Source organism: Neodiprion virginianus, chromosome 2, assembly GCF_021901495.1.
Source record: "Neodiprion virginianus isolate iyNeoVirg1 chromosome 2, iyNeoVirg1.1, whole genome shotgun sequence".
Classification (NCBI taxonomy): domain Eukaryota; kingdom Metazoa; phylum Arthropoda; class Insecta; order Hymenoptera; family Diprionidae; genus Neodiprion; species Neodiprion virginianus.
Window position 1 is genome coordinate 30629279 of NC_060878.1, and position 16966 is coordinate 30646244.

The window sequence follows — 16966 nt, forward strand, 5'->3', positions numbered from 1 at the left end:
CTTGATTTTCGTGAATGCCTAATAATGAAGGTCCGCTGGCTGAATTTTTTGACAATTCAATAGTTACAGAACACACAATGCGTACGTTTTTCGGGGTCCTGCGATCATTACAAGAAAATTTCACTCACCTGGAGGCTTGGATGACAGCCGAGCTCCAGCAACGTTCGTACGACACCGGCATGGCCCTTATTTACCGCTATATGAAGTGCGGTTTGACGCCGTTTATTGCGAGCATTAAGATCCGCTCCTGCTCCGGCCAGCAATGCCATTACGCCAGGCTCATCGCCAAAAGCTGCGTGATGAACTGCCCTGTCTCCATCTTTATCCTAAAATGACGATACATTGAATATGTGTATGCCGTTAAGATGGTGAAACTGACGATGGATCGAGATGAAATCAGTCATTGTGATATTTAGAAAATATTCAATTTCTACAACCATTTAAATGGTTCACATTAAGTTTAATGTCAGTAATACCTCAATTTCTACGTCTGCTTTGTAACGTAGAAGAATTTTGATGACTTCTAGGTGACCATTCTGGCTAGCAGCTTGAAGTGCAGTGTGACCAGCAAAGACCCCATTCACGTCTGCTTCAGGTCGCTTCAAACTTTCTTCGCATTTGGCAGCATCCCCATTAGCAGCGGTTTTTACCAATTCTTCATTAACGTCACCAGAGACATGAGATTCAAACAATTTTTTAAGAAGTGCGGATAAACGTTCTAGAAATAACAAGGACATGAATCAAATATATATAGAAGACCTATTATAAAGTAATTGCATTATTCTATGAATTGTATGTGACTCTAGACGCATGAACCTTTTTTCTTTTTTTTATCAATGTGGAAACTAACCTCCGCTGGTATTTCCAGGTACACAACCATCGCTGCTGGCTACTTTCGTAACTGCTTGAGGGTTGTACGTCCAAGAAGTACTGCATACATCAACTTTAAGGTCTCCATCGTGATATATTTGCTGTACCCGTCCAACTTTTCCAAGTGTCTGCAAAAATATGGGAATGACTTTGTTAGCCAAAACAGACAATGATCGCAAGTACAGTAGATACCATAGACGAGAGTAAAATTCTCTGCAATTATTTTATAATTAGAATAGTACATGAGTTGAATAGTAAATGTAAAGATTGGGTTCTCCAATTTTGTACATTGATCAAGGAAGCAACTCATTTGAATAACTGAGCATTATTTCAAGTATTATATCGAAAAATTGCAAAGATGGATGCAATATAATTCGAATCATCAATAACTTGTAGAATGCAGTCAAACTTTTTACGTATCATAATAACTTGAAAGTCTTACCGGAACCATAGCTTCGGCCCATTCGCCATGTCCACTTTGGAGGAGTTTGATTTTTTCCAAATCATTAGAAATCTGCACTAAATCTCCGACTGCAAAGGTCTGATTATCAGTACTTGAGCTAGTAGCAGACGCAGAAATCTGTACTTTGGTTAAAACTGCAGGATTGAATGTCCATCGATTTCCACTTGGGTATGATACGACTATGTCGTGATCTTCATCTATTCCCACAACAGTTCCAGTCGTCCCTAAACATTCAAACATTCCATCTGTCCAACCGCCATGACCATGCTGCAGAGATTGCACTATTTCCAACTCCAAGTCAACGTTCACCTGAACAATGAGAGAATAGAGAAAAACTTGTATTGAAATACATCAATGCATTAAACAAAGTCAAAGTATATATTCACTTATATTGATTTCGGTCAATTTTAAAACACAATGGACTATAATATTACTTTTCTTATTCGACAGTCCTCTGTGTACGAATGTCAAAATTGGATAATACCGAAAAATTGATAAATGGATATTATTCAGTGTATCACAATTAATTTGTTACGCTAATTCAAAAGTTATTTCTGACACTTATAATCAAAAATAAATAAGTAAGATCTAAAAATAAATCCACATTGACATAGTTTTAAAATTGTTATGTACTAATTTCGATATTGTTTGTTAGAAACACAATTGAATAAATTACTTGATCTCCAATTTGAAGACCATGTGGACCTGTGCGACCGGGAGCCTGTTCACCCAAAAGCGGTAGATGATCCCTGTACACAGTTTGTCCTTTCGCATCATTCACCACTTTCAGATCAGCCTAAAGTCATAGAAGATTGGGTGATTCAGTAGAGTTTTGAAGTTAATTGCTTCCTACATCAGTATGGAATTTTATACTGATTTTCGTATAACATAAAACGATTCGAAAAATTAGCATCATTCGGTGTAAGTGTGAACCAACCATTCCCTCAAATCCAACACGGTAAAGATTTTTAGCTCCATTATCCCAAACAACATAGGCAGCCGATCTAGGACTAGCGGCAGACCAATCTTGCATCTCAGCAACTTTGCCTCTACGACCATTACCACCATCCTGATCCTCCCATTGCCAGTCAACACCTCTTACAACTCTGGCACCAGGGAAAATTCCACGGATTGCAATCTACGATGGTCAAACAATGATAACACGTTGGGATTATTAGTCATAGCTACTTTGAACACACTGAAAATGTGCTACCAAGTTACAATCTCTTACGAGCGAGCAAGAAATATTTACTTAAATTTAGTTTGCAATTGTTTCATTCTACACCTAAACAAACTATCTGTCAGCTATTAAATTACCTTTTTACTCTTCCGTCTTGGCTCCAACAAGACTCTCTCACTGCCTGGGGTTGCAATTCGATAAAACCTGTGTCTCAGGTGATGTTTGTCTCCGTGATAACAAATGGAGCATAAATCGTAGTTACCGCACTCTGCACATTTCCATCTGATGCCAAAAATAGGCTGTTGGCGACAGGTGTCACACATAGTGCCATCATGCTTGACGCCTGTTGGAGCTGAATCTAGTATACGCAGATCAAATGCTCCTGAGCATCGATAATTTGCTGCAGTTCCGTTATCCCAAACGACAACAACTTCCTCCGGGGATTCGAAATTACGAACAGTTCCAACGTGGCCTTCGCCGCCATCCTAAAGGTGAGAAAAAAAATGCTCAGAACTTTAATACGAGATATTCAAATCTACAATGATTGACACACACACACGTCGTAATTCAGAACTAATTGACGTTATATCGGTTGTTAAAACAGTATGCAAGAATACAAAACGGATAAAAATATGCGGAATCCCACAAAATTATAGTAAAGAAATATCAGAAATTCATGAGGAAGATATAATTGTAAAATACAGGACGACGTTGTGGGTTAACCTAACCTGTTTCCCCCATTTCCATTCCGGACCACGAATGACTCTGGCACCAACTCCTTCCATCATAAATCGCGTTGTGCGAGTCCCGGTACTCGCACCAGCCTCCATTTTTCATTGACAAATTAATTAACGATAGTTTTCTAAATGCAATAGTTATTTCTCACGAATCTTCGAGGGATTGTACCGCCATCTTGGACTAATGTCAAAACAACGACACAACGACACCAATTCAACGGAACAACTTCAGGGAATCAAGAACCTAACGCCATGGAAAAAACTAGACGTTCAGTGACCGCAGCGTGCTCGCGGCTGAAAGTGGAAACTGCATCTTATTACTTAACCACTTCTCCCGCTAGTTACACAACTAGCGAAGATTAAACCTTTTTAAACGCATTGACTCCGTACGTTGACTGAAGATATCTTTAGTCAACATTTTATGCGATACGATAATTTTATCGAATTTATTGTAGGCATGCCGATTCACAAAATAATACATATGATATTTGAGTAATATTGAATCACATCGAAACGTACACATGAAAATAACAGATATACATCATTCCAATGCAGCGTCTACTAAAGACTGCTATAAAGATGGTTATTCTAACGGGGTTTTGTATTATGGCATTGCGTTTTAAACGGTTTCTGCCAATCATAAAGAAGTTACCGGATCGCTAACACGGCCTCTTTTGGCTGCGGGGCCATAATGAAAAGAATACCCAGGTACACTTACCGGCAGACTACTTCTCACGAAAATTTTCCCAGGGATAATCATGTCTTTAATTCTTGCGTCAGCGAATAAAGTCAAACCCTTGAGATCTGTAATTTGAAATGTTACAATTCCGTGAAAAACAAATTTTAAATATGATATGTGAAAAACATATCATCCTTTTCAGTTATTTATAAAATATTTAAATAGGTCTGTTCACTCCACAGGCGCGGCCTAATTGACAGAACGCAAACACAGTTAGTTTTACGTGTCAAGGCTAAACAACTTTATAATTTTCTTGATATAAGTATATCATTATTGACATTTTTCACATTTTATCTTCAGTATAACTTCAATGCGTATCATGGAATTCAGTGTTTTTGAATCTTTGAGTATCTCACTTTTACTTATACTCATACGAGAGAGACGAAACTATTCACGTGATTTCCATGTTATAAAATCGAATTTTCTCCATCGTATTGTCGTAAACATATGTGTCAAAAGATGTTCTGTATTAAACAACGAATAAATTTGTGGTCTATTTTTGTTGAACTAAATTAAATATTGATTATTATTTTAAATTATCGCTCATAAAGAACATGGGTTAATTATATAATGAAGCAGGATTTTGAGCAGAAAGTAAGCTTTATACTTGATTTGGCTTGACTACCTGTTTTGAATAAAAAGTCCATCATTGAAGAATAGAAAAAGTCGCAGGAAAAAGCGCATAAAACCGTATGAAAATGTTCGTAATGCTGTACGCTTCCTGTTTTTATAAACGTTTCTGTTATCATGTTTCGTGCATGCTTCTGTCTGCTTCCTACTGAATTTTTACCACAGATAAAACAGTATTAGTCAAAGTGAAAAAAATTCAGCGTGATTATTGACCCAGCAATCGGAAAAGAATAGAAACGGAACGATTACCAGAATTATGAATCCCATTTCTTCAAGTTTCCGAATTAAGCATGAGTTATTCCAATGAGACTATGAGATTTTATCTGTTCTTTCCTATCCCGTCATATTCGCGACAATCCCACCTCTAATAGCTTGTTCGGTTCAATTATTTATTTAGAATAAGGAATGGCAATTATCAATCCGATTCAATTTCTTCTATCCGAATTAATTCTTTTCAAAGAATACGAAACATCCGTTTGGATAAAGAAATCGGAATAGATCGTATTGAAATTCTCAATCCGTTTCTATTCTTTTCCGATTGTTCGGGAGCCCATTTTGAACTTTGCGGACCATACAACCACCAATTAATACCCAAATAAATTGTTAACATCTAATTACCTATTCAAATCGAAACCAAGCAGAAATTAAACAACACTGCAGCAATCACGCAGAAACATATATCTATACTCTAAGATACATTATTGGTTAAAAAATATGATTACAAACTATAATAGTGCAAAAATTTCTATTCATGTGAGAGCACACCGCTTGTAATTGTCCTGTTGCTTAGCTAATGCTTGTGGTGATGTTGAAATCATCAACAAAACAAATTATTACCGACGTAAGTATACGTAGTTGAAAATTCTAATCGAGTAAACAGAAATGAATTGCTCAAACTCTTTCCTCACCGATGACGAACACAGTCGTTAGAGAGATGTGAAACAATTGACTTATTGAGAAGAATAGGGAATTTTCATCTGTGATTTTAATGACCGTATTTGTTTGTTGGTTGCACTGATGCAAAACAAAAGAACTGTACAAATAGCTATTTTCATGCCACTCACCGCGGCTCCATTCAGTTCCAATTTTTGCGAGGTAGGACAACATGAGTGATTGCGTAGATTGAAATAAGAATTGTGTACTCGAATAATCCGATGAAAATGCGAGGCTTTGCGTGTTCAAGTTTCGACTTGTGTGGTGCTAGTATTTTATCCAATGTTAGGACTAAATGTGCGCGCAATGACGACCAATTTTGATCTTAGTTTACATATCTCCGACGTAATCGCTACACATTTGTGACTCGGCTGTCCCTACCGCCCATCCAGGGCAATAATCCACTCGAGGAGCGTATCTCACCGCCTTCTCGCCCCACCTACTCACCCTGACCATAAATTTCGCGTTTCTTGCAATTACTTTTCAGTTTGTGTGGAATGGCAACATCCTTAAAGAAGAATCATTCCCGTCGAAGGCTCGCCGCTCTCACATTTCTCTCTAACATATCCCTCGATGGAAGTCACAGGGATACAAAGCTCGCTATCCTAACGCGGAACTCAATCTTCCACCGTAGGACACTGAGCGACACTCACCATGACCATGGAAACACTATCCATCAAAACGACCTTGAAACATCGGCATATGAGGGTATCGATGGCTTATCAATAGAGCCGTTGATGGTTGCTCGCAAAATAAATCCTGTGACAAATTCTCCGCCGGTTCGTAAAGTTCATGAGCAGCACTCTTTTAGTTCGGACTCTGAGGGCCCTTTAACTCCAGCCAAACTTGCCACTGCGGCATTCGTAGACCAGGAACGAGCAGCAACTTTTGTTCATTTGCCACCTGGAGTTCATGGTCCTTTCAGAGATCGGTAAGAAAATTCAACAACAACAATTACCATACATAGATTCACTTTTTTTTTTGCTATCATTTTGAGGTCTGAGTGGCTCCAATAAATCCAAGACCAACTTTTCATACAATTGACTTGGGCATGCGTATATTGTTACATAATAATTGTAAAAAGGTTCGACTACACAGAGACAATAATGAAGCAGTCGATATGTTGCGCAATTGTTTTTCAGACGAGACATACAGTCTGTTATCATCAGAGAACACTAATTAACCAACATTTGATGTTTATCACTAAGCATTCAATCTCTGTGAACTTTAAAGTTCTTATCGTAATTGCTCACAGAGAGATAATGCTCTCAGCACCCGTTGAATGGGATTAATTTGATCTGGGTCATTAAAATCTATGTGAGCTTGGCAACGATTGTTCGTTTATTATTCAATTCTATGAATAGCAATCTTATTCGTGTATAATGAAATTATTCACCAATTGTTGAAAAGCTTAGACATACATTACAGGATGGCCTTATGCCAATCTATATTTCTATGGAGCAAGATCTTATTATTAGATGACCTTTCCACATTTTCATGTTAAATGACCTATTTCGTATTACTGATAGGCAACAGACGTAACTTTCTGTAATTTAGTTGTTAACAAATAGTCAATACATCTGAAGTGACACTATGTAAAGAATATTAAAAAAATATATATTTACCTTCAAACGGGTTGATAACATTTGTATACATACAAGTCTGAATCCAAAACACAAAATGTATGTCATGATTGTTTATCTTACTATTCAATGTTGTATTACTAATTTATTCAATTAACTTCCAGTACTGAAACAACAAGTAGTGAATACTCACTTCCTGAAAGACGTATTGGATCCTTGCAGCACAGAAAGAGAATCATTCATCAAACATCAACACTTTCAGAAGACATTAAGCATCATCACAATAGTAGCAGCGAAAGTATCGGCTCTCTACGTTCGAAGTCTATATCACAGTCATCTAGATCAAAATCAAAAGCAATCAACAATGTCTTGTCTAACTGTTCCAATAATAACATCATACCTGAAGTCACAAAAGAGCTACGCATGATGCAGCGACCTTTTATTGGCCATAAATTTGGAGACGATCGACTCATCTTGGTGTCCGCTAAGAAGGTCCCATTCCTTGTTTTCTCTGCCCTTCCATACAATAAAGGACCTCGCACTGGCTGGTAAACAGAACTTGCAAGAGCTTTAATCACAAAGTACATATATACCCCATAGAATATATCTACGGTCTTCCACACTTTATAGGTCTGAACTTCGAAAAGATCCTGGGCGTAGGAGAAATACTTCAGGTCCAAGACCCCTTTCAGCTATCAATGATACGTTAGACCCATTTGGTTTGTTAGGTATAGAGCGGGGCAAAGATGGTCAGGTATTTATGAGTGTTATCAGTGTCATAGACTTTAATTTCCAACTTTTATTCTTTCAATAAACAAGAAACACCAGTATTTAATGTAACAAATTTTTTTTTCAGGAGATATCTTATGGACAACTTCTGATACCATCAAGGCAGTTTTCTAAGGATCGCAAGGGCTTTGGAAATGATAATGAAGCCATAGAGCTTATGCACACAGTTCCAGCTAAGCACACTGTGGCAGCAAGGTATGACTAGAGAAGGAAGAAAGATCTTGTGCCTGCAAATACCTAAAAATGCTTCGTGTCTGTTTTCAATTTAAGCCTGTTTTGCTTGACTTTGTTCTTGTTGAGAATGAAAAAATAAATTTCATGATGCTTCTTGTATTGAGCAATAAAATAGTGATTGGTAGAAAACATCCACATTACTTTCATCAACTTGCAACACTTTCATTTGTTCTTCAGTCGTAACTTCAATGTTTTCGTTATTTTAAATGAATTTATGAAGTGATCATCATTTTCTTCACGCTCACTTCATTCCAACATAGGAATGTCAAAGCTTTCTTTGCTAATGTTGTACGATGGACAATGGGGAGGACCAGAGTGAGGGTTCGGTACTTTTTAAATCTCGATAAGTAAACTGACTTCTATGAAGATGCTAATATCTAAGTTTCTGAATCAATCGAAGCGTGATCTGAATGTACGTTCTCTATCATAAATCTTGTTACAGGACACAAACTATAACTTGGAACGTGGATTGTAAACAATGGTAAAACTTCAAAATACTAAGCATCACGAGTAGATGATTTGTATTGTAGATCAACTTTTTTTATATTTTCAATTTCGAATAACTAACCCTGGAAAGCGATATTTTGAAATCTGAAAACCATATTATTAATATTCCTTGTCTCATTCTATAAACTTATCTTTCGATATCGAGGATTTTATAAATCTCACTCTCATCTTTCCGCATTTGAAATATAAATTCAAAGAAATTTAGCCATTCAAAAATATGCAATTGAAATTCATAATTTAATATGTTCCAAAGTAAAAGCTCCTAATGATAATAATATTAATCGTCAATGCACAGCATCATTTACAATCACAATTATGTGTAGGATACTAACCATGAAGTTATTGGTATTTATTCATATCCAATACAATGAATTAGGCGAATGCACCTATCAATTTAAATAAGTCGGCAAGTCAAACTGTCGTCATTAGAAAAGCAACTAGACAAGAGTTTCGATTTTCACATTCTGCGAATCACTTAATAAGACAGGATACTTCTATTTTACATTCAATCATAAAATCAAACTTTCATGCTTCCATACTACTACTATTAATATGTGCCTCCTTGCAATCATGTACTGTGTGATGAATTACCTTTAGTCGTGTCTCTTGTAAACCGCATGATGAATTCTTACTATTCTTAACATAATCTTGTCAAAACTGAATCCAAAAGTACTCACTGTTTTCTCGTTCATGTACTTTAATGCTGCACAGTACTTGGAGAGTGTTCATTTTCTCCTATTATAATTAGATATCAATGTCTATAGTCTCGAAGAAATGAATCTATGTCTGAGATGTAAAAAACGATGTCATCGCGATTATCATCTGTTTTTACACAGATGGAGAAGACATTGGTTTATTTGTGGAAATCAACTTGCCAATCCTTGCTCCCAAATTAATTCTCTGTACCCAATCTCTACCACCTAAAATATTAAGTTAGCCTGGGTAAGTAGCTTATAACCACTGATAATCCCGTTCTTGCAAAAGATAACAAACAATTGCTTACCTATGCTAGAATTATCCAAAATACCAAATGGCTTATGAAGATTACTGTGAAGTTGATTGCAATCAGTATTCACGAAGTATAATTATCACCTATTTACATCTTACAATTTACGATAACTGATGTTATCATGAATTGTAAGATTGTTATATCTTCTACTTGATTTAATATTGGGAATAAGAGAGCTTTACTATAAATTTTCGTACAAAACATAATTCAGATCAATTCATCAAGATTTTTTATTTCAGGTGCTTATCTCATGATACTGCTATACATCGACCATCGCACATCATTCCTGCGTCACCCCCGCTATCTTACAATGCAGATACGAAAGGTAAATACATAAAATGGAAGTTGACATATTAAATTTGTGCAAACCATCAAAATTATTCAAATCATTGCCTGGCTATAATTTGTTTTCAATTTTAGCTTATGAATGGGAAGATATGCCGTACAATCCAAATTTGTTAGACGACCCAGAGTTAATCGCAGGCAAACATCGTACGCTACTTACATTTACGTCATACATGGTAAATATTTGCATTGGTAGATTGTTCGTCAGACTCCAAATTGCGGCCATTAAAATGAATATTAACTACACAATTGTATTTTGTGTATTTAATTTTTGCAGACATCAGTGATAGATTATGTTAGACCATCTGATCTTAAGAAAGAACTCAACGATAAGTTTAGAGAAAAGTTCCCTCACATACCATTAACACTGAGTAAACTTAGAAGGTAAGACCAGTATATGGGTATTTTATAATATGATAATTTTGATAACAAAATACTTGGGTAAACTCATAAACATTTTTTATGTTTATTTATGTATAATTTGTAGTTTAAAACGTGAGATGAGGAAGATATGCAAGTTCGAATATGGCCTGGATTTACTGACTGTAGCTACAGCATATGTATACTTTGAGAAACTAATTCTTCGTAACGTTGTGACTAAGCAGACAAGAAAACTCTGTGCTGGAGCATGTCTACTGCTTGCAGCAAAGCTCAATGACGTGAAGGGTGACGTTTTGAAATCTTTGATCGAGGTATAACATTAGTCTATGTGTAACTGAACAGCTGCGTTTATTGAACTGTGATTCCTAGAGATAAGATGAGAGTCTATTTTAAGCTCACATGTTCGATGATAACCAAGCTTTGAAGATTTATAACTGCTTGTATGTACATTTTTTTTTTTTTTTTCCACAGAGAATAGAAAGTGTGTTCCGTTTGAATCGCAAGGAACTGATAACGTCGGAGTTTGCTGTACTAGTGGCATTAGAATTTGGTTTGCATTTGCCTACGTGGGAGGTTTTCCCACATTATCAGCGCCTCATGTATGAGTCCTGACCTTCTCCTATACCATTGGTATTAGTACACCGGCCACGAACATTTTCTTCGTAAAACTAAACAGAGCTTTAACTACAATGCATTTTGCGAATTTTCTAATGTTTCGGTAATAATTGTAAGTAGAAAATTCGAGAAGTGATCAAATTATGATTTAAACAGAATGATAATCCGTGAAGTGGGTTTAACTTAAATCCGGTGCTAAGTAAGTAAGGTAGCTCTTTATTCTTTGTATACTATGTAACATTTAAATGTTAATCTTCTGCATTTTAGCTAAGGCTAATTGTACAACTCGCAAGTTCAACTTACCTTGCTTTGTCGCCAACCTTATACGACAGTTCACTTAAATTTCTTCATTATTCATATTATCACGATAAAAGTACCTGCTTATTGACCTGCGATGGGTAACACTTCGATTACCAACAAATTAATATCAAGAAGAAAAAACAGAGTACTTATTTCTGAGATGAGGCATATGCTCTTTAGTCAATAACTTTATACTCAGTACGTAATATGTAGTCTAAAGGTCTAGATACTTGGAAATTGAACAGTTTTATATATATATGTATAAGAAACGAAATGTCTACTGTTCATTAGATATTACCTTTATAAGAAATTTTAATGCGTTTAACGTTGAAAATTGTTGGATTTTCAATAAGCTCATGAAAATTTGCAAAAAAATTTCTTCTGTAATTTAGCTGTTTCTGTTAAGAAAAAATGAAAGCATCTTAACTTGTGGTAGGTATAAACTACGTACATATTTTTAAAAATCCGACAGTTTATCACCGATTTGTTATTCGCTATAGATACCTTGAGTAGCGTATGTTCTCATAAACATCTACGAGTATCTATAAAAAATAACGTTCAAACTTGAATATGGTTTCCAGTCATAATCCTTTATAATTGATTACTAGATGAATGTGATATTCACGGTTCTGGATAGTGAAAAAAAACACTAACAATTATCAGTGCCATGTTTCGATTGAAGTTTTAACAGATCATACTTATATTATATATTATGTACACGTTGTTATTTATTTTGATATAGAAATGGAAAAACGATTTGACATGAAAGAACGGTGGAATTACAGATAGTTCAACTGTAATTTTTATGCCAAAATGACGTGTAATAACGTCAGTGAACGTAATACTATGCAAGTTCGCTCCACGTGAGAATGCGTGGTAACGATTTTTTTTAAGCATGCGTTCTAGTCTGTTGTTGATGTCTAATATTACTCTTAAATTTACCACTAATTGATTGTAATTATTGATTTATCGTTTTTCTGGATATTTATCATGTATAGTACTTACATTTTATCATTTCCTGGCATTCTGGATATGTATCATATTTTAAGACGTAAGTTTTGTAGAGTAACTTGTACTTATGTGAATAAATTGGAAAACTGAAGTTACTGCTCCTCTTTCACGTACACGTTTTTCTATAAATTTAATCAATCTCATTAGAGAGATTTAAATGTCACTGAAGGCTTTAAATTTTCCATGAAGTCACTTTTTCTTGTATTTGGAAGTTTTCGACGACTTATGTTTCGTTTCGGTAGGTTCTAAAATCTGTGAATGATTCAGTAATTCCATTGCTGCACTTGCATTTGCTGTTACCCTACAGGCCTCTTCTTGCATCGCTACCTTCTTCTCGTAGATCAAAACTTTTGCAGCCTCTAATAATATTTCATAGAACTCAAGAAAGGAGAGCTGTAACATCAAGTGGATTATAATTACCATGTATTCTTCGTAAACCTTCACGTTTCTCCAACAATAAGTTATCTGTCCAAACCAATCGTACTTACCTCATAATCCATATTAATGATCATATCAGTTTCCTGATCCTTTATCCCTGGGCAAATTGTGGCCATAATTGAAATCATTTTTCGAGCTCCAATGTGTCTCAAGGCAAATAATTCGTGAGCTATAACACATGTATGAATGCCTGTGTGAATGCCATTCTCAACGTCTTGATCACTGGCACCTTACCTAAATCGTCTTCATAATTTAATACACGTTCAGTAGAGTGTGATTGTAGATTAGGCTTTCCTGCTGGAATATAGCTCAGTTTTTCTCCAACAGTAACAACGTTTATTCCATTAACGAAGTATGACGGAATCGCAGTCATCTTTGGTTTGGGCCAAGGTAATGGTTTCGGATCGCTGGAACCTATAATAATTTTAATTTTCCACTGATAAGGTAGATGATAATGGAATTACTTATGAATAAAATACTAGTTTATAATAATTATAGAACACTTCTATTCAAGTCTTTGAAAGAAACCACAATCTCTTCATTATGTTGCAGAATGATTGAATATTCTTTGGTGGTTTATACTGAATCGTATTCCCAATTCAGTAATACTATGATATTAAGAGGGCAGTTGAAGAGTCACAAACGAAATGAATCATAACAACTGTATTCTTCAATAAAAAATAAATCACCTTTAGCGATGCATGTGGCTTGGAGAAATTTTTTGGCTGTGTGCGGCACGCCAACATCACAATATAACTGATAAACGGAATAAATCGGAAACAGATCTCGGTAGACAGTTGAAACATTTCCTATAATTAGGTCACACAATTTACTTTGCTATTTCACTGATATGAAATAATAGTTACTGGCCATACTGACCAACGTGCTTTCCAGCATTTGGAAAAATATCTTCAATTAGGAGCTTATGCAATCCTCCAGCTAATCTTCCACGTACAGCTTCCGTTTCTATATCACCTTCTTTTGTGTAAATATGCCAAGAAAACTCAAGTAGCGCATGTAGGAATTGATAAAACTCTATCCTTTCAAAAGGGTAATATACCTGATCGATAAATGCTGATTTATTGAGAGCTGTGTCAGAAAGTGCAAAAATCGCATTAAAGTCAGAGTTATCATTTATTGAACAAATAATGCAAAATCAGAGCATTCAACTGACCAATGTATCGTTCAAATTGTATCAAGCTGATGCCTCTTGCATGGATGTTACAGTCTCTCATGAGCTGCCAGAGCGCAATTTTACCCATTGATAAACGATGCGTCACTCCTTTTTCTGAACAGTACAATTCCGCATACAGCCTATATATTTTACGCAATCGAAGTATGTGTCTTGCTATACATTTGTGAACCCAGCATGTCTCATATTGCTCCTCCGTCTGTTCTATTGAGTCTTCTTCCTCTGTGAACTTTTCAGGATGTTTACACAACTTTGATGATGTACTCGAAGTATTGTATCGAAAGAAGGAGGATATCATCTCTGATGTCTCTGTAGAATTGCTTTCTCGCAGATTTTCTACAGGTATGTGTATAAGGTAGGTACTTTTTTGAGAAACATTATCTTATGGGTACAGATACAAAAATACTACTGATACTTAAATATTTTATCAATTTTAGCCGAATAACTTACCTGGAGAATCATAAAGACAAGTACACTCAGATTCACTGCTACACATGTGACACTTTCCTGAACGAATCATAATAGATGACGTGATAGACGGAGAGCGAGGCTCAATTTTTGGTTGCAATAATCTCTGAATGTGAAACCACACAGATGGACATTGTAGTGGCTCCACAATGGTGGTTTTCCTGGGCTGTTTATGTTTTACTGAAGATGGTTTGGGGTCAGTCCTGCAGCATAATGTAACCGTTTAAAAATCAACTCTTTCGAGTAAATTGGATGTAATCAGCACAATAATTTGGAAAGACTGTAAACTTTAATACTCAGATAGGTCTCGATTTTTTTCAAGGTCTACTTCGGGATCATGATCAGAAATTGTATTTGTTAAATAAGTCGCATCGGTATCCAACGGTGTTAATACATCATTGAGAAATAGAGGATCCGCTTCAGTGACACCACCGCTATTGCCTTGAAAGCAATCAGAAGGTTGTGTTAATTAGTGTGGCACCCCAGGTCATAAACGAAAATGTGTTAACTAACTATTTTCAGAACTTACCGATGATCATACCATACCCGTGTTTTTTATCCATGTACCAGCCACCAGAATACTTTGCACCACCCACTGACTTGAGTTTCAAAACACCTAAATATGAGAAATGATATAAAATAGCATAAGGTGCATGTTTTTGCTAATGATACCTTTGCCATGTTTCATTCCATTTAGCCAGTCTCCCATATAGGAATTTTCTTGAGGCCAAGAAAGTGACTTGTTCAAAAATCCATTCCATACATATTCTCCGTAGCTAAATTGTGAAGGAATAAGATTAAGAGAATCGCACACATTTGTTTTAGGGCATATTGAAACTCCTCGGTAGAACTCAATGTAGGTGTTACCCAGTCATCATTCCATTTTCCCAGTCACCTCGATATACATCCCCATTAGACCAAACCATTGTTCCCACTCCATGTCGCTCTCCGCCTTCCCATTGCCCAATGTATCGAGTGCCATTTGCATAAACACGGTAACCAGTCCCGTGTCTTTGATCCATATTCCAATCTCCTTCATAATAGTCATCTTCTTTGTTGTAACGACAATAGCTGTAATACAAGCCAAAAATTATAAGTTAGTGTTACATCAATATAGATACAATGTTCTAACGGCGTGATCACTTGTAGGGCATGAATATTCAAAAATACAACTTACCCATTTCCGTGTTTTCGACCCATGTACCACTGACCAGTGTAAAAACGTCCATAATCATTTGACACAAAAGTTCCAGTACCGTGACGATAACCGTTGTGGAATTCCCCTTCGTACCAGCTCTGGTTATTCCATTCGATTCTGCCCTTACCTTCAATTAAATTTTGTTCAAATCCTCCCTGTGGACAATGCGAACCGACAATCTTATTTCGAATTTACAAACTCACCTTACCGTCACCACATATACACTACTGATTTAATAGTACCTTGTAAGTTTCTCCTGATCTCCATCGATATGTACCGTCTCCTTCCATCTGTTTGCGACATACACGGCCTGTGTATGTATTCTTATTTGGAAATTCCACTTGAACATATTCATCTTGTAGTGTCATCCAATCTGCTGAATTGAACCCTTGGCACTTGGATTCCTGAAAGGATCCTATGCTTTGTTTCTTGCTGAGAATTCCGCCAAAAATTGAATGTTCGGCTTCGTTTTTCTCTTATTAGAGCTCTTCTATTCAGGAGGAAATAAAATTTGACAAATTTTGGCTGTATGCAATACCTTAGCGTGACTTGCTGCGCTGAATTGGGACAAATTTTTTGCACCAGCCACCTTATGATTCTTGTCACATCGCATCGTCATCTGAGAGTACCTTCCCGTAACCATCTGCTCTTGGAAACTAGTTCCATGCCAGCTAAAAAAATGTATCTCAGTTACAGTAATCACAATTATATAACATTGTCAACTTGCTTCCATTACTTTGTCATCAAAATTTGGGTGATATCATTATACAAGAGGTAGACAAATTCATCTTCGGAACTGTAACAGCTCCGAATATCTGTCTGAATATCTTCCGATGATAACAATTTTGACATATTGTGAGATGATATAGATTCCTTGAATTCTTCGCTCGCCTTTTTAGCAGAGGTAGTTCCTAGATTCTGTCCATCGTAACTCATATTTCGTATTGCTAATGACTGATCTTGTCTAATGTATTTCCACTCCCAAAACAAATAAATGCCACAAAAATCTGAATATTGATTAAACTGAAACAAAAAAAAATCCATACACGTGGATCATATTTTACGATACATTTTCAACATGTCTTGTCATGTTTACAAATAATATGTGAATTTTCTCTAAAATTGTGATTGTAATAATTGTTTTGATAATATATGTGCAGGCACTAAGCTGTCCGGGATCATGTCTAGACAAAACAGCATTAATGTGAGATTACTTAGTGACATAATTGATTATCCATTTCTGGATTAATCCTATTACTGGTGATGTAGAATGAAAATAATAAATTACATTATTCGTGGTCAATATATTTAATTGCAGTCAGTGTTTCCCCTCGACAAAAAAGA

The 16966-nt window shown here is 36.0% G+C and overlaps 2 protein-coding genes and 1 pseudogene across 5 annotated transcripts in view; 1 reads left to right on the forward strand and 2 right to left on the reverse strand.

The window, feature by feature from the left end:
* Positions 1-3455, reverse strand: part of LOC124298572 (E3 ubiquitin-protein ligase MIB1) — a 247776-nt gene extending 244321 nt beyond the window's left edge. For all 3 annotated transcript variants that reach the window (XM_046750754.1, XM_046750753.1, XM_046750752.1), the window contains exons 1-8: positions 3242-3455; positions 2651-2998; positions 2271-2471; positions 2010-2129; positions 1313-1642; positions 851-998; positions 477-718; positions 129-326 (exon numbers count right to left, since the gene is read on the reverse strand). In XM_046750754.1, the coding sequence (XP_046606710.1) occupies positions 129-326; positions 477-718; positions 851-998; positions 1313-1642; positions 2010-2129; positions 2271-2471; positions 2651-2998; positions 3242-3343 (1689 nt within the window). In that variant the 5' untranslated portion in view covers positions 3344-3455. The remainder of the gene's footprint in view (positions 1-128; positions 327-476; positions 719-850; positions 999-1312; positions 1643-2009; positions 2130-2270; positions 2472-2650; positions 2999-3241) is intronic.
* Positions 3456-5579: 2124 nt separating this feature from the next.
* On the forward strand, positions 5580-11720 carry LOC124298574 (CDK5 and ABL1 enzyme substrate 2). 2 transcript variants are annotated; one of them, XM_046750757.1, is made up of 11 exons: positions 5580-5714; positions 6040-6483; positions 7300-7683; positions 7766-7889; positions 7992-8119; positions 8601-8639; positions 9914-9999; positions 10095-10195; positions 10297-10403; positions 10507-10711; positions 10872-11720. In XM_046750757.1, the coding sequence occupies exons 2-11, from the start codon at positions 6050-6052 to the stop codon at positions 11010-11012; spliced, it is 1749 nt and encodes a 582-aa protein (XP_046606713.1). In that variant the 5' UTR covers positions 5580-5714; positions 6040-6049; the 3' UTR covers positions 11013-11720. The 2 variants fall into 2 exon arrangements, with proteins under 2 accessions (XP_046606713.1, XP_046606714.1); XM_046750758.1 differs by lacking the exons at positions 5580-5714; positions 8601-8639.
* LOC124298582 (radial spoke head 10 homolog B-like) lies at positions 11720-16785 on the reverse strand (annotated as a pseudogene).
* Between the last annotated feature and the right edge of the window lie 181 nt (positions 16786-16966).